This window comes from Polyodon spathula, chromosome 15, assembly GCF_017654505.1.
Source record: "Polyodon spathula isolate WHYD16114869_AA chromosome 15, ASM1765450v1, whole genome shotgun sequence".
NCBI classification, from domain to species: domain Eukaryota; kingdom Metazoa; phylum Chordata; class Actinopteri; order Acipenseriformes; family Polyodontidae; genus Polyodon; species Polyodon spathula.
Genome location: NC_054548.1, coordinates 21002321 through 21029536, shown reverse-complemented (window position 1 = coordinate 21029536; position 27216 = coordinate 21002321). Strand labels below are relative to the sequence as shown.

Sequence of the window (27216 nt, the reverse complement as noted above, 5' to 3'; positions counted from 1 at the left end):
TGTATTCCTTTGAACACTTGTAAAAATGTCAACCAATACATTGTAAATCAATGTAGAGTTGTACTGTATAGTTCTTGGACAATGACTTGTATTACCTAACTAATGCCATAAAGGTCCAGTGGAGGGCCGGTACAGTTGCATCGTGATTTTCAAATCAGACTTTCACATGTGTAGCTTTGTCAGCAGGTGCATTGCCATCCACAATTGTGCCGTCATGTTTTGATTTTGTATAGAACTGCAGGGATTCCTTGAGTGAACATTAGATAGTGACAGAGAGAGCTGTGATCCTGTTCGGGTTCAGTACCATATAGGAGCGTGATTGCCAGCCCACTCTCCAATCCAATGCGTCTAGGACTAAGGGACAGCTACCCTGACATCTCAACAATCTTGTAAGCTAAGGCATGCACTGCAGCGGGTGGACTGGAATGTCATTCTTCCTCTTCAGCACCTGCACCTCCCTGCAAGCTTGCAAGATTGCTGCATGGTCTGACAACTAAGGGCACATCCATGACTGACTGCACTCACTTCTAGCTTGAGGTATTCACCTCTATCTAAATCCAGAGCAGATTCAGATCTACAGTATTTGATCTAATCTTCTAACCTTCTAAATCAAATTCTATTACTGCTCAATATAAGCATACTTAGCTGAAAGACTGGCAAGAGCGTACTGTTAGACTTACTGACAGGTTTGCAAGAGTACTTTAGCATGCTATAATTAGCACAGGAATAGCTGCAACTGGGCTCACAAGGCAGCTGTATTGGAAAGCAGCAGCGCAGACCTGTTATCTTGACAACACTAGATCTGTGATAAGGCTGCTTGAACATGAATCAATAACAGTGCTTCATGCTATCCTCTAAATGCATGACTACCCCTTTAACTGGTAATGACTACTAGGATTTGGCATGTTAAGCATTGGAATGGGTTAGATCTGAAACCTGACCCGCTGTGTAATCCTATCTATTTTAGAAAGGGTCAGTGTCCCCCTTGCCTCCCCCTTCCATAACAAAAGCAGCTCACAAACACTAATGACCTATTACACAACTTTCTGTTTGCTTTGTGGGGATAATCAAGAATCTAGTTTGCCCTCTAGGGCAGGACACACCAAAGCAGGGCTAATTGAACAGGCATGGGTTGCTCCGCCATATCTTTTCACCTCTGCAAAGCGATGTTATGTTAAGTGGCCTGTCTGCTTTCTATCCATGGCTCATTCCTCCTTGGATTTCAATACCAAACATGGTTATCCTTCTGGTGTCTCACTCCACTCAGTGGTGCCAAGGGATGTGCATTCCAAATTAAACACTGTGAAGAACAAGAAAGAGGGAGAGAGGAGGAGGGAGAGAGAGGGCGAAAGTGAGAGAAGGAAACAAACGGAGAGAGAAACCTCAATTAGATTCCTAAGTCTTTCCAGTGGCTAATTAAGTCAGTCGTGTTTTCTTTTTAAGTTTGATTTGAAACTCAGCAGCACAAATATTGAGTCCTCGTCAGCACCAAGGAAAGGGAGCAAACCTTTAATCATCTTTTTTTTTTTTAACATAAACCTTTGTATTTTTTTGCAGAAGAAAACCTGATATTTCTTTGTGTTCAAAATATAGTGTAGCTACTTTTTTATTATTATTATTGCAGAGAAAACGTTTACTTTTCCAAGTGGATTATTATTTTTTTAAGCGTGGTTTGGGGGTTTTGATACAAGGAGAGATGTGGAAAGACAACTTAACGGTGTTTGAGACCATGATCTACGGGCATTCCCTGTGCACAGAGTGGAACAATGGCACGGAAGGCGCAATATACCAGTTGGGGAGCATCATCTTTACACTGGGCTACATGGGGGGCAGCGGGGTGTTCGGTACCATTTACATCTACAGCCTGTTGGCTCCTGGTTTCTTGTGCTATGCCTTGTGGGGCTGGTTGGAGGCTTGTGGGGCGGACATTTTCTCCTGGAGTCTCTTCCTGCTGCTCCTGTGTCTCCTGCAGTTGGTTCACCTGGTCTACAAGCTGCGTAAAGACATCTTTGAGGAGGAGTTTGACAGCCTTTACAAGTGCATCTACCTGCCCCTGGAGGTGCCCGTCCCTGTCTTCAAGGAGATTGTGAAGGGTTGTGAAAGCCAGGCCCTGTCCCTGGCAAAGGACCAGAACTATGCCGTGGAAGGGAAGACCCCCATCGACAGACTCTCCTTCCTTCTCTCTGGGAGGTAGGTGGCAAGTTTCTTAGCATTAAAAAGCAGAAAATGAATGCTGAAACATACAGTATTGTGTTCAGTATATTTAGTATTCAGTGCTCCAGTTTTTGCCAGATATAATTTTGGAATTTCTTCCATTTCTGATTAACAGCTGTTCAATTTTCCAGTTTCAGTTTGTGCACTGAGCACAGAATGCATGAAACTTACCTTGAATAAATTAAAAAAGAGAATATTATGTTTAATTTCTTTTGATGATCCTGCTGTTAGTGTAAGTGGTCCTAACATCTTCAAAGAAATACTGAAGGGCAAATCACACGGTTCCAAATTACAGTGTGTTGCTAAGCTACGTTTACTTCATTAAAAACTGTAAAGTTAGGACTTCTTTCCTCCATTTTCAAATAATTGTTATCTGAACAGAATGCTACACTAGCAGGTATTGAGTGCAGTATTAATTTCACTCATGGGCATGTATGCCAAGTAACTTTATGGGAGTTTGTTGGCAATTTGGACATTTGCAGAAAAATGTAGCAATCCATGAAAAAGTTGGATGTACTTTAAAATAAACACTGTTTATAACATCCTGTCGAAGGACTGTCTAAAAATATTCATCTGAGTGCTCACCACAGACAAATGGTCCTTAAAGGGATTGTAGATAACAGGTCTCAAATATGAAGTTTTAAAAAAGAAATGTTATAGCACAGTAGAAAACTTGAAATATGTTACCACACCAAGTTAAAGAAAGTGCTCGGTTTGCTTGCCTTACTTTCAGGATGTGTTACTGTTGCACTTCCTGGATCATTTTAGCATGTTGTGACAGAAGTTTATTTTTTGAAGTCCCTTGAGGTGCCTGTCATGTGTCACATCAAAACAAAAAAGTAACTTTCTCTATTGCATGGTATTAATGATTCCCCATTTGTTGATGAGGGACATATAGTTTACAGTTTGTATTTTTTTCAATAGTATGATTTTGTCTAGCTTTCAGTATTGTTCCCTGCCTATCTGATTTTGCAGTTATATTCTGATTATTAAGAAAAAATGCATCTTTTATCCCATGTTTGACTTCTGTCAGTGTAGTGTGTTGCTTTGCAGATTTCACTTACTAATGACTATGTTTTGGTTCTGCTAAGTGGCTGGATGTGAAACCTAATGAGTCTTATAGTATGGCTTGTACAATTCAGTGTACTGTATGTCTTGGCAATGGAATTTCATTCAGTGCCTCAGTATCCCAGAACTCAAAAGCCTTGGTTATCAATCTGGATATATGTTATTCACTACTGACACTAGAGGCCATGCTTTCAGACTGCATAAAGCACTTTGTGAAAACAACAGTGAGTGGTGGGCATGAGGGAACTTCAATTAACGGTAACTAGGCTAACTTATTAACCCTGATGGTTAGATTAATGATACTGCAAGTGGCTGCGACATTTTGAGGAACATTGGAAATGATTGAAGAGGTTCTGGTATTTATCCTTATGGAAAATAAAACTGAATAAAAGAGCCAAGCAAATATATTTACTATTATAACATATGTTTTTTTTTTTTTTTGTATTTACAATTATATAATATATTAATGTGTATATATATATATATATATATATATATATATATATATATATATATATATATATATATATATATATATATATATATGACATTTTTCCTTTTCTGCCATGGGCGCATTGTTCCAAGATTAGACATTATACACAACAACGTATATACTGTGCTATAAAAAAAAAATAAAGCTTTCGATACAGATTGACTGAAGCACACTGTTGCTGTTTCTTTCAGGATCCGGGTTTCCTTGGAAGGCCAGTTTCTCCATTATGTTTTCCCATACCAGTTTATTGACTCTCCAGAGTGGGAGTCTCTGCGACCCACAGAAGAGGGGACTTTCCAGGTAAATATCACTGAGAAAGATGAAGATTAGAGATGAAATAGTCACAATCAACATAAGATTGAACAGTCTTGGTTATTATTATTATTATTATTATTATTATTTATTATTATTATTATTATTATTATTATTATTATTATTAATAATAATTTAGCAGGTGCTTTTATCCAAAGTGATTTACAGAGACTAGGGGATGAACTACTCATCACAACTGCTGCTGCAGAGTCACTTACAATAGGAGCTTGGTTTTTACATCTCATCCGAAGGATGGAACACAAGGAGGTTAAGTGACTTGTTCATGGTCACACATAGTGAGCCCTGGTAATAAGCCCCTTTCTTTAACCACTGTACCACCAGCCTCCTTGTGTATTTGTAACTGTGTATTTTAAACTTTAGCAGACACTCTAATATGGTGTACTCTTGAATAAACAGATTGCCGACTACACCAATCCCTGTTTCTAGTGACAGAGAGATTCTTCAGCACAATACCCTCACAATAATATGTAATTGACACAAAGAAAATTATTAAAATGCTAGCAGAAAAAAAATGCTTTTCACGAATTTAAAATATGATCCTTAATTATTTCATATTTTAACAGGTAAAACTAAACTGAAGAGACTAAGTTGGATGTTTGATTAGATATTGTAGGCGATGACACAGAGATGATGCGGATGTTGGTAGTTACATTGTTTTAATGACATACAGCAGTTTAACCCTTTGCGGTCCTATGTCGGACCAGGTCCGACATTACAGTTTTCCCTTTCCAGTCCGATGTTGGTCCCTGTCCGACATCATCAAAAAGAAGTAAAGCACAGGTCTCTATTCGTTTTTGCTCTCTGGAAAAAGCCGAGAAAACCTTTCAATGGCCGAGTAAGACCGATAGAAGCCAGAAAAAAATAAAAAAATAAAAAGGGCATACCTGAGCTATACAGATAGCCCCTGCACCACAGAGATAAAATGGACATAAAAAAAGAAGATAGTTGCATCCAGTGCTGAAAGAATATTACGGACGTTTGCAGAGCTTTTTGAGATGTTATATTAATAAAATAATGACTTGGATCGCATTATTGAGGAGTTTGGTGATAAAACAATTGATCAGGAGAGGATATATCAGAATGCACATCTATAAAGAGGTATGTAAAAAATGCAGCAAACAAGGGGTGGGGCTTGGCTCAAGATGCAGTACTCAGTGTCCTTTTACGATTCAGTGCCTTAAACCTGTTTTACTCTGAAAAAAAAATTTAAACAGTGTGTATGAAAATAAATTGGACCTGACTCGCCTGACAAGCGATGAATAAATGGACCGCTAACGGTTAAGGGTACTTCTGGGAATGAATTACAGTAGGACCACATTTCGGCTGTAAATGTTTTTAGGTTTAGCTACCTTGTATGATTTTTTGACTGAAGCCCTATGCACAATCTCTAGGTGACCTTGACTGCAGAGACAGACTGTCGCTACATAACCTGGAAGAGACGAAAACTCTACCTCTTACTGTCCAGAGAGCGATATATTGCTCGACTTTTCTCGGTCATGCTGGGGAATGACATCACTGACAAGCTCTACTCCCTCAATGACAAGCTATTTGTCAAGAGTGGAATCCGCTTTGACATTCGACTGCCCAGCCTCTACCATGTCCTGGCCCCTTCCACGGATATGGATTGTGAGAAGGGTCACAAGCAAGGAGACGCAATCACGCCAGACGAACAAATGACACCGCCACTGTCTGCGTCCCGAAAGGCTGCCGCTCCCCTGCCCCATTCTAGCAATTCTTCCCAGGACCACTGGTTGACAGACACCGAGCTGCCCGGTGAGGATTCTTCCAGTCTGGTATTGGATGACTTTGCAGATATGACAGGATCCTTTATGGAATATGGGAGTGAAAGAGATTATTTGAAGTAGAGGTTTTATAGGAGCTAACACTATGGCCAGTTATTAAGTCACATGTAAGTACACTGCCTGCTCAAAAGGAAATAAGTAAACCTTTCTAATACACCGTTACTAATCTACCTTTGATTTATGTTTCTGCTAATATTAACGTTTGCTAACAAGGATGTTGTCCTGTGCCATTTAATATAACACTGGGATATATTACCAAGAGAGTTGCAGATTGCAAATGCTGTTTCCTGCTGAATCATTTTTGTGGGCAATTGTGCAAAATTTTATATTTAAAAAAAAAAAAAAAAAAAAAAAAACTTACAGTATGTTTAGAATTAACTACAGGTAATATTCAAACCCGTAGGTATAGCCTTCTAGGTAACTCGAGAACAATTTTTGCCCCATTTGCCCAGATTGCATGTTGTGTCCTGGATTTTGAGACTGATTATAGGAACAGCTGAGGAGGATCCCACTGTCTCATTCAAGTGACCTTTAATATTGTTTTCAGTGGGGCTTGTGAAAGAAGAGATTACATATTCAGCAGCTGTTAGCACTTGTACACAGCTGTGCTTGCCAATTATAGTTAACAGAATAATTTGGGTATTTTAAAAGGCCACCAATTTAATCTTGGTTCTACACTCAGCGGTGTTAGGGCCAGTGTTATTTTATTGCGGTAGAACTGAAGCTACAAATAGCTCTCTTACCTTTTTTAGCTTACATAATTCATGATTTGTTAGTCTTTAGAATATAAGAACATAAGAAAGTTTACAAACGAGAGGAGGCCATTCGGCCCATCTTGCTCGTTTGGTTGTTAGTAGCTTATTGATCCCAGAATCTCATCAAGCAGCTTCTTGAAGGATCCCAGGGTGTCAGCTTCAACAACATTACTGGGGAGTTGATTCCAGACCCTCACAATTCTCTGTGTAAAAAAGTGCCTCCTATTTTCTGTTCTGAATGCCCCTTTGTCTAATCTCCATTTGTGACCCCTGGTCCTTGTTTCTTTTTTCAGGCTGAAAAAGTCCCTTGGGTCGACACTGTCAATACCTTTTAGAATTTTGAATGCTTGAATTAGGTCGCCACGTAGTCTTCTTTGTTCAAGACTGAACAGATTCAATTCTTTTAGCCTGTCTGCATATGACATGCCTTTTAAGCCCGGAATAATTCTGGTCGCTCTTCTTTGCACTCTTTCTAGAGCAGCAATATCTTTTTTATAGCGAGGTGACCAGAACTGCACACAATATTCAAGATGAGGTCTTACTAGTGCATTGTACAGTTTTAACATTACTTCCCTTGATTTAAATTCGACACTTTTCACAATGTATCCGAGCATCTTGTTAGACTTTTTTATAGCTTCCCCACATTGTCTAGATGAAGACATTTCTGAGACAACAAAACTCCTAGGTCTTTTTCATAGATTCCTTCTCCAACTTTGATTTCCTAGTTTTAGTAGGTAAGATTGTTTGCCTTTTATCCAGAGTGCTGACATTTTTACTGCAGTACTGTGTAACCAAGTGAAAATATATTATGGCTGTAAAAATGGTATGTATGAATTTTTATGTTAGTATGTTAAATTTGTATAAATGGGTTTGGATAAAGGACAGCTTATGACCGTTAGCATTGATAGTAAATGCTGGGGGTCACTGCTGCTTACTGTAATTTCAGATAAGTGAAGAATTTCTTGTTGATTCATGAAGCTTTACAATGCAAGTGCGGTCCCAGACATGTGTCCTCCTTATGTTTCTGCAGGATTGTGTGCTTGTGTAGCGCAGGCACGTTAAGATATGCAGGGGAAAAAAAGATTAGAGACTGATTGCTGTAATGCAAATATCTAAGTCAAATCAAGGGAGACAATCTATCAGGTCTGTAACTGTTTGTACAAACAAACCTGGCTTTTTTGTACAGCGGTTAAAATCTTGGTCAGTACTAGGCACAGAGTTTGTAACACATTTTAGACTGTGCATTGGGTATACCTGTGTTAGGAATCTCAATGCTGCTAGAATCTGCTACATTGATGCAGACAACCCCAGTCTATCACCTGGTGTGGAAAGTCTAAGGATGGATTTCAGGCTGGCAGGGGAAAGCAAAGCCCTCGTACAAGCTTGATTCACAAGGTGTAAATGAGGTAATGCATTTAAAGGGAATACATCAGGTCTGTAAATGCTCATAAAAACCCCAGCATCTCGTTGAAATCTAGCCCGATAAAGGTATTAATAACATTATGAAGCCTTCTTCAATTTTGGCTATTATGACTACATGACCACACATAATATAATGATTTAAAAATAGTGATCTCACTTTGACCCAACTTCCTGAGCTGGTCTCCAATACCCTTGACTTTTAAACTAACAGTTGACTAACAATTTAATGACACTAAGCCTGAAATGATTATGTTCTTCAGTTCTGCAATTGCACATGTTTACTACTTCCTTATGCATAATTAAATTGCACTAGATTTAGATTTCCTTCCATTACCTTTATACTTGTTTCTTTGACTTTTTCTTAAAATACTGTCAGTTAGTCCTGACAAGATATGTTACCATTTTACTGAATATGTGTATATAGTAATCACAAACCTATTATTGTTGACCACTGTTTTTTTCATTTAATTTCTACTTTATAATATCATATAGAAAATTCTATCATTTTTCAGTGATCTCTTGATAGCATGATACTTACAGATGCAGAACAGAAAATACACTGTTTGAAGCTATATTTGCTTTGCAGCTGCTGTGTTGAATGTTGTCCTGTATAGAGTTCAAAAAGTTTTACTTACTGATAGTGTCTCCTGCGCTGTAAAATACATTTTTAACCATTTCAATTGCAATTGCTTCAGTGTTTTATTCACATGTTCACGTTCATTAATCAGCTGGGGAATTCAGCAAAACTAATTCCTTACAGTCATAACGAGCACCTTATGGTTGCAAGGGTGGCTTCTACTTGAAAACTGTCCAGCAGAAAAATGAAATACCCCAATTACTAGGGGTAAAAATACAATGTATGGAATACGTTAGGCTGCATTCCCTGTGGATGAATAACCCAGGACATGTCATTGTCACACCAACGTTAAAACTGAAGATGTTATGAATATACACACTGTAGGAGACAACAGTGAATAACAGGCTTGTTTTAAATACTACACAATGTTCGGCATCACGTTACAGTAAAGTAAGCTAACCAGTTTTCTATCATCTGTAGCTGGTGAAAGGCCACCAGGAAGCTTTCCAAACCGTTTTCAGAGAAGACGGGCCCCTCTGGCTCCTACTGAAACCCCGGAGCTCTGAGACCCACCAACCCGACCAAGACACGCATATGGACGTCTGCTTTTACTGAGGGCGGAAGAGTCGCACAACCTCACAAATCATTTCCACAGAACCTCATCAACAATGCGCTTTAACTGCAGCCCTGCACAGCTGTCCCTAATTCTTTGGTTTAATTTACTTGAGTATATAACAGTATATAACATTAAAGGAAACATTAAACGCCTGCTCATAGTTATTTATTTCAGAGTAAAAGTGTATAGCAATATATTGCTGGTATCGAGGCGAAGAAAACTGCTTTTTGTTATAATGTTTATGCACTCTTCTGCTAAATTTGGCACTGACCATTTCAGGGGAAATTAAAATCACATTAAGGTTTATATGTGCTGTTTTTAATATAAGTTTGTTTTCCTTCTAAGATTCCTACTAAGGGACACTCAAGAATGTTTTTTTTCTTTATTATAGAACTATTAATAGATATTCAAATTTGTTTTAACCAAAGGAGAGTTCTTTATATATGGGGGGTGGGGGGTAAGGTAGGTGGAACTAGGACACAAACACAATCAAGTAACGTAGACTTAAGGTCACACAATGATAGTGGCTTGAAACTTCAAACATTAACGATAGCGTTCCACAGCTGGTAACTCATAACTTAGACACACTCTTGAGTATTTAATGTAACCCTTATTTTTTGTAATATTTTAGTTTTAGTTGACTTACCAAAAATAAGATTTTGGCATAAGTACAATGATAGATCTGGCCATATTTATATGTGATATTATGTGTCTACAGTAGCTGTTTACTAGCTGACTGTTTTTTTTTTTCAATTAAAGCAATACAACCATATATTATTTTAGGCTAATAATTCCAGACCCATCTTCTTCCATATTTGTTTTAGGGTGATTACAGCACATTTTAGGGCAAAAACACAAGCTCTGGTGTGGAAGCAACACATATTAATTAATGAACTAACACTATATACTGACATCTGATTATAAGCATTACATATCACAACAAGGTTTGCAGTATGTGCACCACAGAACCACTGCTCAGCATAGCAATGTTTTCTGGGTTACGTCATACAGCTGCAGGTTTTCTAGGAGACTTGGTTTTAAAGCAATAAACACATTACTTTGTTTCTACTTTGTGTTGTCTGTTTAATCATTGCAGTTCTGCATTCTGTAGCAGTAATCAGGGCAGAATATTTCCCCCGGCTGCTTGAAGACAGCCCTGAGCACATATTTATGTTTTTTTTAAAAAAAAAAATTACATGAGAGTAGCTGTTGTTGACTTCATGCTAATACTGACTTTCGCCAAGATAAAATGAGATAACAGTGGTGGGAACCAACCAAGATGCAGCTTCCAGGTAATGTGGATTTCCCATTGGTCCGGTGGTGATGGCTGAAGTCTAATGCTGGTTCCAGGGATCAGCCTATTTACAGCTTCCCAAGCGCATCAGCACACACAAAATCAGTAGTCAGCAATAAATTTGGCACTGTCCGTTTCAGGGGAAATTAAAACCATATTAAATGCGGCCTCTGTAGCGCCTCAGCGTGGCAACCATCTGAAATAGACTGGATGAGCCACGTTGCAGGGTCATCAGGCAGGCACCTCCCATCTTTGGTGTTTCATCAACTTATTCATGACACCTCAGGACGGCTCGACAGAGATGCTGGTGGGAAAACAAGGCACTGGCAGACATCTGCCTGCTGGTTGATTTCCTGGATGGAGGAATGTCGTTCTCTGCGTGCAGCTATAGCTGATATTGACGTGAGCTGTTGCTCTTATTACACCGATCTTTCAGTATTAATGCCAAGCATTGCAGCACCTGGTCATGACACCAAGTGAAGCAACCCTGGATCATAGCCACCTTCCATCCAGCAAGTATGCATATGACACCACGGTACATCTGTAAAATATTATCACAAACACTCTATGGAGTCAAGAAAGTGAGACAGCACATCACGGACAGGCTTGTTTCACACTGGTCTACATAAATGTAAGGGAGGTCTTTTTTATAACTAAGAAGTAGGCCAAAGCTCATTGCAAGAAAAATCCACAGTAGTTGTGGCTTTTTCATAGAAAAAATATTCTGTTACGAGGTATTGACAGATGGGATTAGTTAAGCAACTTTATAACCACTATCGGAAGAGAAGCAGCATACAAATGAAATATTAGTTTTTCAAGAAGACTTGCACAAATATTTTTTTTAGGATAGATAATACAGAAAAATGCAACTACTGTATAACAAAAAAGGCAAACTTCTATTACTTTGCATTATTTCTTCAGCATACACATTGAACTGGGTCAGCAAGGCCTTCGTTATGTTGATTTTTGTTCAGGGGTGTCCTGTGTTATGAGCTCAGTAGTTCTCTCCTAGTTACAGCGCGTCACAAAGTCCTGGGACCATGGATTACCTTCCTTAAGCTCGATGTTCTCAATGCAGAGAGATTCCTTCCTGCAGCAACAGAAATCAGATATGATAAGGGTACTATGTCTTCTAATGTCACTGTGCTCTAAAAGGATATAACATCCATTCTTGTAAAGCACCATTCCATCCCCTTATAAAAATGTACATGGTATAACATACAAGGTGAAAAGAAGATTGCAAATGACTATAACAGTGGCAAATATCTGGAAGAGAAACAGTAAAAGATAAATAAATAAATCTTCAAATATATTCACAAACTTATTTGATTTCTATATATACTATATATATATATATATATATATATATATATATATATATTATATATATATATATATATATATATATATATATATAGAGAGAGAGAGAGAGAGAGAGAGAGAGAGAGAGAGAGAGAGAGAGAGAGAGAGAGAGAGAGAGAGAGAGAGAGAGAGAGAGAGAGAGAGAGAGAGAGAGAGAGAGAGAGAGAGAGAGAGAGAGAGAGAGAGAGAGAGAGAGAGAGAGAGAGAGAGAGAGAGAGAGAGAGAGAGAGAGAGAGAGAGAGAGAGAGAGAGAGAGAGAGAGGCTTGACCTTTGATTTAAATAAGTGACGTCTTGAGCTGGTTTACTGCCTAGTGAAGCTGGTGGCAAACATCTTCATCCAGCAGTTGGATTCAGTGGAGGTAATCGTGTGAATCTTAGAAGTCACAATTTGGAAGTGCATTCCAAAGATTGCTGGTTCAAGTTCTTGCAAACAATCACTGCATCTACTGTCAGTGAAGTTATTTTGTGGCTCGCTCTTCAATGATTCCATCAACCAGGAAATTCCAGGGTCAGGTGACTATTCTGTTTGATATACATATATATATATTGTGAAAGATTGTGAAAGATTTAACACCAGACCCAAGACACGGAAATGGATTTTTAAAGCGCTTACGCGCTATTTTTTAATAAACACAAATGAATATAACAAAACAGAAACAAACACCTAGCTCTCTCCTGGAGCTCTAACTAAACATTAATATGTCCCTGATTAATACGCAGGACGGCTAAGCCGTTAACCTGCAACACAAAAACACATACTCACACAGGCTTCACTCAGTACTTCACCTTCAATATGACTGGACACACACACTCAGTCGGGCTCTTCACTCAGCATCCTAGAACAGTCTGGCTGCCTCTCTTAAATACCCTGCACCTGGCTCCAATTTACAATTAGCACCGGGTGCAGGGGATTAACTAGACAATAAAAACAATTAACACAATCAGCCCGTTCACCCACAGTGCATTCTCACATGAATTTAGCAGGGAGGAATTTTAACCCCCTCCCTGCTATCTCACTATATATATATATATATATATATATATATATATATATATATATATATATATATATATATATATATATATATTCTTACCTGTCAGAAGGGACTTCTGAAATGCAGATTTTCACAATGTTAATTTCATCTTTTCTGTAGAACCGAGTGCCTGTATTCTTCAGTTCAATGGAGTCTATTTTACACAGCATCGTTGAGGGAGCCATCACCATTTTAAACTCTGTAACATCTTTCTGTCTGAAACAGGAAGAAATCAGAATGGATATCTGCTCTGTATATTTGTGCACCATGTTTGGTAGATTTTGATGATGACCACAGATGGAATTACTTCTACCCTACACACTCCCTATGACTAAAGTCTACAGCCCACCAAGACTGCTCCTACTAGGAAGTCCAGCTTGAGTCTGTTTCTAAATCAGAACTGCCTTTTTCTTGATCTGTATTGTAGATTCATAGATGGCATGCATGCAAAAGTAGTACAGTGCTCCTCATCGTTTCACAATTTCATAAATTCACAGTTAGACCATGTTGTACAGCACTAAAAATGTTTTATATAAGGCCCTTACACTAATTCACTATATAATTTTTTTAATGTGTAGGTCAGATAGTGAAATATAGCATCGGTGTAGCACTGTAATCAGCATTTATGGTTATCTCATTTTCACATTTTATTTTATTTGCTTTAATACTGCAATAGTATGAATAATGTAGCCCAACATACTTACAGTTTAACCTGGCTATGCGACTGAGTAGCCCCTTCACTTTTAAGAGTCACCTGGATCTGACTGCTTCTTCTCAGCTGAGTTACATGCAGATCCACAAGAATGTGATGAGCTGAGTAAAAAAGACACAGAACAAGTAGAAGGCTTTAGTCGGATGGTAATGTAATCAAGTTACATGGTTTGCAAGTGAGCATCTATGGCAAAGTGCCCGCCCCTATTTGTATTTTGTGTTGTATGTTGTGTGTTTTAATGTTGGTGTATAGTCATTGGTACACGGGATATAAACGGGTCTGTGTAACGGGTGTTTAAAATGTATATTTGTATTTAGGCACGAGGATTGCACAGCACTTCATGTGCAAGTAAATAGTAATAATATATGAGCACAGGGAATTGCACTTTATTAATTCACATGCAGTTGTACCATGATTCCAATTGAATGATTGATAAGCAATCTAGTCTCGGTACAGCTGCATAAAAGCTGCATGTTTTCACTCACTCGGGGTTGTGTGTTCGGTGTGTGGAGAACGGGATTGGAGATGGAGGTAATAACAATAATAATAGTAATAAGTAAAACATCAGCTCACCGTGTTTGTGTAGTGTTAGTCCATTTTGTTTGTCTGTTTATTTTGATTACCAGTGCCATGTCTTGTGTTTTTGTTTGTCTTACAACCGTTTATTTTTTGTCTGTCTGTGCACTATTAAATGCTGAGTGAGACCATTCGCTCAGCTCCACCAAACTCCACCTCTCTGTCATTTATTTCCTGGTTCCTGTTTCTGGTCTGACGTCCCCCACTCCGGCCGTCTTTGTGACATGTGTTGTCATCATGGGATTACCAGCGCCTCCTAGACGCAGACCAGAGCAGGAACCGCAGTTCTTTTAGAAATAAAAATAAAAAAATAAAAATAAAGAAAGAAATGGAAGGCTGGAGCTGGAGAGATGGCTGCCAGGATCTGGAGGACCTCCTCGGTGGTCTAGAGGGCCAAGGCTGGTGCCTTGCTTGAGGGGAGTTCAGGCACCCTGTGGTGCTCTGTCCCTTCCAAGAGGGGGAGGAGGAACCGGCCCAGGAGAGGAAGGTGAGGCGAAGGAGGGGCAAAAAAATCTGCTGCAGCAACAGCAGGAGGAGGTCAGGGATGACAGTTGGAAGGTTTTTTTAAAGAACCTCGCGGCTGAGCTGTGCATATGGGCACACGTTGGCCATCTGCCCCACACAATATACAGAGGCGGAAGTAATGCCTGTGTGGGAGGTGCCCGTGCATCCAGCGCCCAGACGGGGGGACCGTGTGCGTCTAGCGCCTAGACTGGGGGACCGCGGGAAACCAAAGCCCAAGGGGCTGCTGTTGCCACCTTCGCCAGCAGAGGAAGAATGCCTGCTGACCCCATCTCCACCAGCAGAGGGTGAATGCCTGCTGGGTTCCTTTCCACCAGCAGAAGACGAATGCCTGCTGGTATCACTTCCCCCACCAGCAGAGGATGAATGCCTGCTTGTATCATTTCCCTCACCATCACGAGGAGAGGAGCTGGAGCTGCCTCTGCCTCCATCACCATCAGGTGGAGAGGAGCAGGAGCTGCCTCTCCCTGCACCAGAAGGACCAGGAATAGATGCTGACAGTCCGCATGCAAGAACAGCCCGGCCGCAGTGGCCAAGAAGAGGGCCAACACCCGCACCCCAGCTTGTCCTGACTCCCTGCCTCGCTTCGCCCGGGGTTGCCTGTTGCTCTGCATTGCCTGGGGTTGCCTGTTGCTATAGGACTCAGTACAGGACTAAACATATTATAAATCCTACAGGTTGCAGTATATTAGTGTATATTCAAAAGGGATTGCTATAGTATGTTAATAGGTATTGCACAAGACATCTTAAAAGACTATTAAATACTTTTCAAAGCTGTACAAAGAGGCCGAACTTTGTTGGGGCCCCCAAGGGGGGCATTACATTGGCTCTGACGCTCCCGGGGTGGGGGATGGGAAACCAGCAGCGATTGCTTCTCCACATCGTTTAATAGCCAACCCTACTAGGCAGACAGCGAGCACATTCAGAGTGGGTAAAAAATACGACTGATCTATGTTGTCCACAATCGGCGTAACAGCGATCTGGCTTGTGAGATCGGAGGAGGCTCACATGCCCTCAGAACATTTGTGCTGTGTGGAAACTCGATGCCCTGAGAAGAAAAAAACATAATTGGACATTTCAAATTAAGGGGAATGTAAATAAAAATAATAATTGGACATTCCAAATTAAGGGGGATATCTAATCTGCTAATCTTACTGATAGTTGTCTTAGTGAGTTTTTCAAATTAAGTAGGTACTAAATTTTAAAGAATACGTATATGCTATAGGATGTGTACACAAAGCTTTATTGTACAATATTAAAGACCTACATTATTTACAGAACCATCACTCACCACAGAAAGGTGCTGAAGCTGTTGTCAACATGAAGACTTCTTCTTTTGGCAGTGGCTTAACTGTAATTCCGCCATTTCTAAGCAACCCTGGTAAAACAGAGACACACCAAAGGGAACAAGGAAAGAAGAGGATGCAGTTATTCATGTTCCACCAAACTTAGTAAATTAATAAATAATGGAAAACTGATGTCACTGTGTGCAGTACATAACAAAAACAGTCATGTAATCTAATAGGTACTGTACACGTCTTTCTCCTATAGTAGCTGACCTTCTGAAATGTATGATACAGTTTAGTCAAAAAACATTTTACTGTACATTTATACATTTTCTGCACTGATTCTGAATCAGTCCCCTTTATCACATCAATAAATCAGGCTCTCTGTTTAAAATCAGAATCCAAGTATATGATAAAATAATATTCACCAGAAATTAAAATACACCATACATAATTGCATAAACACATTACACATATTAGCTCAAATAAATGGAACTTAAATAAAATGTGTCTTTCAGTGCTCAGCTCAGTCATAATAACTCAATTAGGATAAACAAACATGTTTAAATATCATTAAAATAGGTTGAAATAAATTATGCAAACCATCATATCAGAAAACAATATACTCTACCTATTCTGGGACAAGAGCCACCGAAAGGGTGGTCACAATTCAAACATTTTCCAGTGACAAAATCTTCATAACTCTGGCAGGGGAAAGCCAGCAGTGAACAATGATTAGAGATGGCGCTGATATAGAGTTGCACTGCCCTCATGTGGTCACATATCATATAACCAATTACCGGAAAAATAGAGAAAAAACTAAAAGCACAAATGACAACAAACCATAACTAGTTTGATATGTAAAACTGACAAAAAAATACAGTATATACTATCTGTTCTGTGATTGGCACAGATATTGACATATCAGTGTCCCTGTTGTTCTCTTATTCTCTGTGATAGGAGCATGATTGTTAGAGGTGTATATATTTGTAAGTTTCATATAGCGAGCAGGTTCGGAAGCATTTAAACTAGAAAGGAAGGGGGGAGAAATCAACAAAAAAACAGAAGGGAGACCGCATCAAAACAAGAACAACAACTCAGGTAAGACAACCATTAAATGTATTTATCTAAATGCTAGAAGTATCAGAAACAAAATTCTAGAACTTGAAGCTACTGCACTAACAGGTAACTATGATGTGATAGGTGTTACAGAAACGTGGTTATCTGAGAGTGATGGGGACGAATATAATATTTGTGGGTATACACTGTATAGGAAAGACAGGCAGGACAGACGAGGAGGAGGGGTAGCGCTATACATAAGAAACAGTCTTGAAGCCCAGGTGTTAAACCTGGACAAAGAAAATAAAACCGAATCAATATGGGTCAGAATAACAGACAAAAATTCAAAAGGCATAATAATAGGAGCATGCTATAGACCGCCAGATTCAGACGGTGAGCACAATAATCTGTTATACAATGACATTAGAAATGTGTGTAGCAAAGGAGAAGCCATACTAATGGGGGATTTCAACTTCCCCCAAATAAAATGGGAAAACCCGGTGGGTAGCGCGAAGGACGAAATAGAAATGGTGGAAATGACAAATGACTGCTTCCTAACACAATTTGTGAAGGCACCCACTAGAGGGGAGGCATGCCTTGATTTAATCTTTTCAAATAACGAAGATAGAATAACTAAAACAGAGGTCAGAGAACCACTGGCAAACTCAGACCACAACATGGTCTCATTTGAAGTGTTTTTTAAATCCTCAAAAGTAAAGACTAAAGCTAAGGTTTACAATTTTAGAAAAAGCAAACTATGAAGGTATGAAACAGAGACTAACAGAAGTAGATTGGAGTAAAATAGAGAAAACACCCACAGAAGAAGGATGGTTGTTCTTCAAAAATGTAGTACTAGAGGCGCAAAACAATTATATCCCTAAAGTAGACAAATCTAAATGTAAAACTAAATTGCCAAAATGGTTTAATAGATCAATTAAAAAAAATATTCAGCGAAAAAAGGCACTTTACAGAGCATTAAAAAAGGACCAAAAAGAAAGTACACAGAAAGAGTACACAGAACTGCAAATGCAAGTCAAAAAGGAAGTTAGAAAGGCCAAGAGAGAAATAGAAATGAACATTGCTAAGGGAGCTAAAACCAATTCCAAAATGTTTTTCCAATATTACAACAGCAAGAGAACATTCAAAGAGGAGATTAAATGTTTAAGAGATACAAATGGCAAAATCGTAGAGGAAAAAAAAAAATAGCAAATATGTTAAATGATTACTTTTCACAAGTTTTTACAAAGGAAGATACTGACAACATGCCCCACATGTCATCCAGTTCCTATCCAGTTTTAAATAACTTTAGCATAACTGAGGCAGAAGTGTTAAAGGGACTAGGAGCTCTTAAAATAAACAAATCCCCTGGGCCGGATGAGATCCTCCCAGTAGTACTCAAAGAAATGAAAGAAGTAATTTACAAACCGCTAACCAAGATCATGCAGCAGTCTCTTGACACAGGGGTGGTACCGACAGACTGGAAAATTGCAAACGTAATACCGATCCACAAAAAGGGAAACAAAACTGAACCAGGTAACTACAGACCAGTAAGCCTGACTTCTATTATATGCAAACTTATGGAAACTATAATAAGATCCAAAATGGAAAATTACCTATATGGTAACAGAGTACTGGGAGACAGTCAACATGGTTTTAGGAAAGGGAGATCGTGCCTAACTAACTTGCTTGATTTTTTTGAGGATGCAACATCGATAATGGATAATTGCAAAGCATATGACATGGTTTATTTAGATTTCCAGAAAGCTTTTGACAAAGTCCCGCACAAAAGATTAATTCTCAAACTGAACGCAGTTGGGATTCAAGGAAACGCATGTACATGGATTAGGGAGTGGTTAACATGTAGAAAACAGAAAGTACTGATTAGAGGAAAAACCTCAGAATGGAGTGTGGTAACCAGCGGTGTACCACAGGGATCAGTATTAGGTCCTCTGCTATTCCTAATCTACATTAATGATTTAGATTCTGGTATAGTAAGCAAACTTGTTAAATTTGCAGACGACACAAAAGTAGGAGGAGTGGCAAACACTGTTGCAGCAGCAAAGGTCATTCAAAATGATCTAGACAAGATTCAGAACTGGGCAGATACATGGCAAATGACATTTAATAGAGAAAAGTGTAAGGTACTGCACGCAGGAAATAAAAATGTACATTATAAATATCATATGGGAGATATTGAAATTGGAGAAGGAATCTATGAAAAAGACCTAGGAGTTTTTGTTGACTCAGAAATGTCTTCATCTAGGCAATGTGGGGAAGCTATAAAAAAGGCTAACAAGATACTCGGATACATTGTGAAAAGTGTTGAATTTAAATCAAGGGAAGTAATGTTAAAACTGTACAATGCACTTGTAAGACCTCATCTTGAATATTGTGTGCAGTTCTGGTCACCTCGCTATAAAAAAGATATTGCTGCTCTAGAAAGAGTGCAAAGAAGAGCGACCAGAATTATTCCGGGCTTAAAAGGCATGTCATATGCAGACAGGCTAAAAGAATTGAATCTGTTCAGTCTTGAACAAAGAAGACTACGTGGCGACCTAATTCAAGCATTCAAAATTCTAAAACGTATTGACAGTGTGGACGCAAGGGACTTTTTCAGCCTGAAAAAAGAAACAAGGACCAGGGGTCACAAATGGAGTTTAGAAAAAGGGGCATTCAGAACAGAAAATAGGAGACACTTTTTTACACAGAGAATTGTGAGGGTCTGGAATCAACTCCCCAGTAATGTTGTTGAAGCTGACACCCTGGGATCCTTCAAGAAACAGCTTGATGAGATTTTGGGATCAATAAGCTACTAACAACCAAACGAGCAAGATGGGCCGAATGGCCTCCTCTCGTTTGTAAACTTTCTTATGTTCTTATGTTCTTATATAGCCTTACAGATATGATTAAGAGGCTGACCATTATACTGTGGAACTGTCCATCCCCACACTGAACAATGTTTTCATAATTTCAGAGTAATTTCATTCATGGCTGTGGTGTTTCTTTTGCATTGCTGCAAAATATAATTTGTAGGTATTCCACTTCAACATGGTATAGCATGAAATACATTTGTATGATTGTACAGGATGCAAGAAGGGCAAAAAGGGATGTGAAGTCCCATAGGTGGTGTAAATTCCCATATGGGGCGCTACCAACCCTTGATATGGTAGGGGTGATATCGTATAAAAGGAGCTGTTAGTACATTTATAATCTTTAACCTTGCTGAAAATGTAGCGCTAGGACATTGGTTATATTAGTTATATTAAACAGTAAGTAGCTTCAAATGCCATTTTGATTTCTTATTAGCCCTTTACTATTCACAGTGTTGGCAATCATTTTGAGAGATCTGGGGTTATGTTGCTCTAACATTATTTTTCTACTCCAGTGTAGCATGGTAAGGCAAATAAGACAATTCATTCAAAAGACATCCATTCTTGTTTGAGACTTATTTGAAGAGCAGTTTGGTAGAGCTATATATAAAACAAGTTATCTTAACTATTCTATTATTTTTTAAATGTTCGTTGTATATCATTTTCTGTTACAGCTATTACATCTTGCTTTTATTAAGATGTCACAAAACTGGGAAACAACAAACCTGAGTGGTACAGAAACCATGAATTATAGTTTCTGTTTTCAGTGCTTATTTATTCAGTTACATTTTTAGCCTTTTTTTTTGGCTTATTTTATCCCATCGTCTGAAAAAGTGAATTGACTGGCTTTTTGTGGCATTTTCCAAAAGTAACTCCTCTAGAGTTTTGATGTGTAATACATTCCAAAAACTGCTTAAATCAAACAATTGTGAGTAACATGCCTCCTCAACACAGCTCTAAAAGTACAACGAGAGCTCTCAGTGCGGTGAAATTGATGACCATGACATATATCAACAGTTTGTACAGAATAGTATAGAGCATAAGAGATGTCAATGACTAGTTTAATGAAAAATGGAAAAATAAATGTGGTACTTTAAACCTAGATGTCATTGTGTTAGCATATGAGGTGCTAGTTTAATGGTGCTATATATTAAGTACTATAAATTAAAATGACCAATTTACATTACTTGGAATTACTTCTATACTAAGTTTCTATACTAATGACAGAACCATTGTACCAATATATATATATATTTTTTATGTACACCATATAACAAAAAAAAATCTACAGAAACACACGCAAAAACCCACCTGTCATATCAATAAAAGATCATATTGCTCAATTGCAATTACATGTCAGCTCCTTCCAAAAGTTAAGTCACATACAAGCAAGCAGTTCCCAACATAGCCTTGTACCAAGTTTCATTATAAATAGTTCAACACATATGTAAAATGAAAGAGATCACAGAAAATAGATCACAGAGTCTTGCATCAACATCATGTGCAAAGTAACATATTATATGAAATGGCAATTCAAAGTTTCCTGAAAACAGGATTCCCAAAACAGGGTGATTTATCTATGAACCTGCATCTTCGTACGTCCCTCAAAAATGCACGTGTGACTGACATACGGGTGCTTATGTACAGATACGATCCGCTCCCCAATACATTTTGTGCAAATCACATTTTGGAGTAAACAGCCTTGAGAATCTAACCTGTCAGATCACCTGCAGTAGAAACTCGATGACTACTTATTCGATGGCGTTTGTGACGTAGTACAACCAGGTTGGTCTTTTCCTCCATTGATCTGATAATCAATATGGCCAATGGGAATCCTTATGCCAAAATCTGCACAATTATACATAAAAAAAAGGATAACTGTTCTTTTGTTATCTTCAAGTTCCGATAAATCTACAGACCACAAACCCAAATTCCTGAAGAGATTACAGATTACTGTTTTTTTTTTCTTTAAGCTTTACTGGGACTTAAACATATTCACAAATCCACAACTGCAAACACGAATGGGGAACAGTTATTCCATTGTTGAGCAAGGTTTGTTTTTCATTACTCTAATCTATAACATTGGGTAATGTGGAATTTCAGAGACTTGGGGGCGACTGCTCTATAGTCTCACTGAAGAAGCATTGAAAGCCTTCATCAAAATCCACAGTCTGTAAAATAATTAAAATAGACATTTTCTTTCAGGGGAGGATATGACTATTTAAAAAAAAAAAAACATAAACCAAATTGTAGTTTAAAACCCTGAACACTACACGCAGCTTGAATAAATAGTGGTTTGCTTCCATTGCTGCCACAAAAATATCATCTTTGATCTTTCCATATATAAAGGTTAAAAGTGCATTTATTTATATAGCACCTTTCACACAGTGTCCCAAAGCACTTTACAACACAGTACAATCAACAATAAAAATACAGTAGAATTGAACACAGAGTTCAGAAAGAATAGTAAGATTGATAGCAAGAGGAGTAAAATAACAGTTAATACTCAATAATCAAAAAAATTCAATAAAATTAATTAAAAAAGAGAGGAGTACAGTTACAATATCAATAGAGCGATACAAAAAAACAGGATTCAAAAGCTAATCTAAAAGAAGATGAGTTTTTAACCTCAACCTACCTGGCCCAAACTTGCCGACCACGACAGTGATGAGAGTGATACAAATGAACACCCTTTGGTATTACTCATTTTCAAATACAAATTAATGGCTTTAAAACTTGTCATAATTTGCAAAGATGTTTTAAATACGTTATGTGGTAAAAAAAAGAAGAAAAAAAAAGAAAAAGTGATGCACAGTGCACCATAGACGTCTTAAGATCCCCAAGCAATCATTATTCACAGTATTTTTTAATGGGATCTAGGAGTAGATTCACTAGAGCCACTGTCATTGAAGGTTTCATCGACAATATCTCAATACATTCTGGTTACATTTTTCCATGTGGCAAGGCTAGGGATATCCAGTGAAAGCAGATGCAACGTTTTCCACAAATATGTAATAACACAGTCATATAACATATAATATTTTTAATATATATTTATATTATAATATATACCTTAAAGTGATTTACCTGTGATTCTCCCTAGTTTTCCTCCAAAGAGACTGCCCACAAATCCAGCCACATGAGCCCCTAGACTCACTTCAATAAAATGAAATGATTCTTGCTTACTTCCAAGTGCCTAAAACAATTAAAAATCCATTGAGAACACATTGCAATTTAGATTGCATTTGTAATAAGTAGAGTAACTCTGGATCAGAAGCTCCTGGGAATTCTGGACCACAACACTATACACAGAAGATCCTCTATATAACCAGTCCACCACCAAAACATTCACATCAGCGGCATTCAGGAGAGCTTAGACCAAGTCATCAATCCAGGAAGGTTTCTTCCCTAGCGCCCTTTAAAATTGTTAAAATTTTTTTTAACTTATTGAACAACCAAACTATCTCAGCTTTATTATAGCTTAGAAACTCCTTAAAAAAATGTAAATATCACAAAGAAAATTATATATATGTGAGGGCGAGAAGCCGTGTGTTGTTGTTTCATTTTATTTTACCAACTCAAACAATATAAGGGTGATGGTCAAAGTGGTACTCACAGTATTTGCTTAGGTAAATTGCTGGGTTCCTTTTCAATCTCGAAATGTCAACCATTATGAGTTGGGAAATGACTCTCATGTCACATGACCTGAGCACATAGTCAAAAAGCTGCCTGATAGACCCGGTGTGACCACGTGTCTGTTGCATTCTGGAACAAGATGCTACGTCACACAGCAGCCTGTGAGAATCTCTTTCTTGTTGGAGACTGTTTTTCGTAAAACCACAGTTGTTTTAGTGTGCCGCTCCTCGTAGCGCCAGCTCAGCAGCTTAGCACATTAACCCAGTGCATCGCCTTTTTTTGGTGGTACATAGCACTCCCGTGCATAGTACCCCTCACATCCATCGGTACTCAGTGCCCCATGCATTACCCAGTGCATAGCACTCCTGTGCATAGTCCCGGTACACTCAGCACCCCTGTGCATTGTACTGCTGTACATAGCACCCTCAGTGCCCCGTGCTCGGTGCTCAGTACTTGGTGCCCTGTGTACTCATCTGGATTAACCTGGTGCATAGTACCTCCGTGCATAGCCCCGGTACACATAACACTCCTGTACATCCCTGTGCACTTCCTCAGTGTCCCTGTGCCCGGTACACCTCGGTACTTAGCACTCCAGCGACAGTGATAGTAACAGTGTCTTACCCTGTGCTTGGTACAGGTTCATATATCCAGGTGTACAATGTCGTTTCACGATTATGTGAGATGTAGGGCCAGCCTACCCCCAGAGGATGGCCATAATTTGTGTGTCCAATGCCTGGGTGCTGATTATGCCTGGTGAGCGCTGGCAGATCCCACCTTTTGTGCTGTGTGCACCAGTTTTCAAAAGAGGTCTAGGGCTAAGAGGACAGACTGTGCTCCACTTTCGAGGAGCTCCTCGCATGATCCATCTGTAGACCTCCGGTACGCGTACTTTCATGTCCCGATACGTCCTGGCCACAGAAAGTACCTCCACTTTGCCTTTCGAGGTAGCATGTATGAGTTCTGTGTTCTGCCATTCGGTCTGTCTCTTGCTCCCAGGACTTTCTTCAAGTACATGGATGCAGTTCTGGCACCCCTGCGGCTGCAGGGGGTCAGGGTCCTCAATTACTTGGACAACTGGCACATCTGTGGCCAGTTGCGGGAGCAAGCCGTGTCTCACACGGCTCTAGTGATGGAGCATCTTACCCAGCTGGGGCTCACACTCAACCTGGAGAAAAGCTCCCTGCAGCCGACGCAAGTGACGGTTTCCCTGGGGATCCGGCTGGTGCAGGTGGTGCTGTGCCAACAGTTGCTAGGTCTGCTGGCCGCAGCCTCCTCTGTCCTCCCTTTCAGTCTCCTCAATATGCGCCCCTTGCAGGCATGGCTCAATGCCCAAGTAGTTCACCCAGCTCGAGACAGACACCAACTAAAGCATATTTTCCATTCTTTGGTTCTCACCAGTCGTAGTTCGTTGCAAAACATGCACCACGTCAGTACTTCCTGATTTTTATATTCCTAAAATGGGTGGGACTTCCTGTCTCCCACCCAATTTCTGCCTGACTCAGTACTAGCAATCCACCACAGCCTTCACACAACAGAGGCCATTAGTGGTGGACATCTAAAGTACTAATGACCAAAAACCAAAAGAAACATCAAGCAACATATAAATTAATTGCAGTCCTGCTACCACTTTGCCACTACATTGCTGTCTTACTGTACATTGAGCTTTCAAATGTCAGGAAATCCTTGTAGTGACTCACCTATACCCCAGGATAATCACTTTTGTGTCCAGGGAGGAATTGAAATTGGTAGCCTGGATCTCCTCTATTGAGCCCCAACTAACGATGCTGGCACAGTTCCTGTTCTGAGGGGGTGAAGGTGAAATATTGAATTTGCAGCTTGTTTTTTCCAAGATACTGCTTCCAGGTGGTAGTCTGAAAGTCAGTGCAGTTGGATGCAGCAGCAAGGTCTTCCTCAGCCCCTACAGATACACAAAGCCATGGCTGCTATTAATTAACCGTTGTGTGGATGCTTTGCATGCATAGCTACAAACAAAAGTGTTGCATTTGGTTATTGATTTTAAGTAGGAAAGGCAAACATGTTTTATGTCTAGTCTTGAATCACTGAACATACCAAAACAATACCGCTGTTTGGAACATGGCAGCTTTGCAGTAGTACACATTTTGCAGTATTACATTGTAAATGAAACTTATTGCATTTAAGGTACTACTTATTGATGGATATTTCTGTAAGGACTAACCATTTTTCTAAATATACAATACAATATAAACTACTATTTAGCAGTATTTCCTACTTATGTATCCTCTACTTTGGTTGTAGTTACCACTACTTATTGTAGTTACCAAATAGCATGCCATCTAATAAAAATGAATGCCAACATTTTAAATAAAAAGGTATCATAGGTATATAATTTGCTTACCTTCTAGAAGTTGGCTGCAAAGTACAAGCAGCCCAAGCAGAGTTAAAACTATTTTCCGGATCCCAGCCATTCTTTGAAATAAGAACTCACAAGACAAAACCCCACACTCCCTGGCGCTGTTTGGCTTAATAATTACCAGTCAACCTGATTAATGATTGCCGGAATAGGCACACACTTTTTTAAATAACCAGGAAGCAATCCTCCTCCGAAATGTTTATTTTCTTCTTTTTTCATTTATTATTTACTATTAATCTTTTACGTTTCTGTTCCCGTATGCCTGGAAACGCCCCCACGACACACTTGTACAGCAAATAAGCAGATCGCTTTGTTTAATCTGCTTAGTATTATATTCAAGTGTTTCCTTGTTAGCATTGCACTCAGCGCAATTGCATTGTTGGCGCTCAGCATTGTTCTTGCATCCACTACACTTATAATGAGGGAGACATAGAGCACAACGCAAGCGCTAGTCTCACTAAAAAAGACGTCCCCCTCCAGGAACCTACTACACTACAAAAACATTCTCTATACTGTTTGGGATCAACATCCATTAAACTAGCCTACTGCTGTTACTCCCAAAGTCCCGACCTCCCAGCAGCCGTGGGTTGTTGCGACGGTCCAGGCTGAGCAGAGCCTTCACAGGCACCGCCTTGCAGTGGAGGGGTTCCATCGTAGTAATCCTGCAGAGCGGACGCTCTTCTCCTGGATGTAAACAAAGCACCTCTCTGTGTAGCAAAGGCGTGCAGTCGCCTCGAGCTGTGGTACAGATGCCTTTTGAGCTGCGCACAGCCTCCCCGGGCATGCCCCCCAACCAATCCGGACCTCCCAATCAGCTCAGCTCCGGACAAGTCTACCTGCTCAATTGGTTGCATAGCAACTCATCTCTGCCACAAAACCCTTTCCATTTTATTAATATGTGGCGACCAGGCTCTTGCAAGAGAGTGATAGACCCAACATTGTCATACCAACTACGCCAGGTCTGTGCTCTTTAAAATGATAGCAAAACAAATAGTCGAAACAAATGCAAATCACAAAAATCAAATAAACAACAATAATAATAATCTTGTAAAGTAATCTCAATTAGTCACCAGTAAAAACATGCCTATCTTCCATTGATCAAAATCTCCTGTCTGCAAATATTATTTACTGAATATTTATTAGAAACAATAATTGTGAAATAAATAAAAAAAATAAAAACTCTTGGGTTGAT

At 39.2% G+C, this 27216-nt stretch overlaps 1 protein-coding gene and 1 pseudogene across 2 annotated transcripts; one reads left to right on the top strand and one right to left on the bottom strand.

Annotated features, from left to right (window-relative positions):
* The first annotated feature begins 1159 nt into the window (after positions 1-1159).
* LOC121327996 (popeye domain-containing 2-like) lies at positions 1160-10348 on the top strand. 2 transcript variants are annotated; one of them, XM_041272408.1, is made up of 4 exons: positions 1160-2190; positions 3967-4075; positions 5500-6017; positions 9145-9236. In XM_041272408.1, exons 1-3 carry the CDS (start codon positions 1697-1699, stop codon positions 5971-5973), a joined length of 1077 nt encoding a protein of 358 aa, XP_041128342.1. In that variant the 5' UTR covers positions 1160-1696; the 3' UTR covers positions 5974-6017; positions 9145-9236. The 2 variants fall into 2 exon arrangements, with proteins under 2 accessions (XP_041128342.1, XP_041128343.1); XM_041272409.1 differs by having other exon boundaries at positions 1226-2190; positions 5500-5881; positions 9145-10348.
* Positions 10349-10428: 80 nt separating this feature from the next.
* LOC121327540 lies at positions 10429-26128 on the bottom strand (annotated as a pseudogene).
* Positions 26129-27216: the final 1088 nt, after the last annotated feature.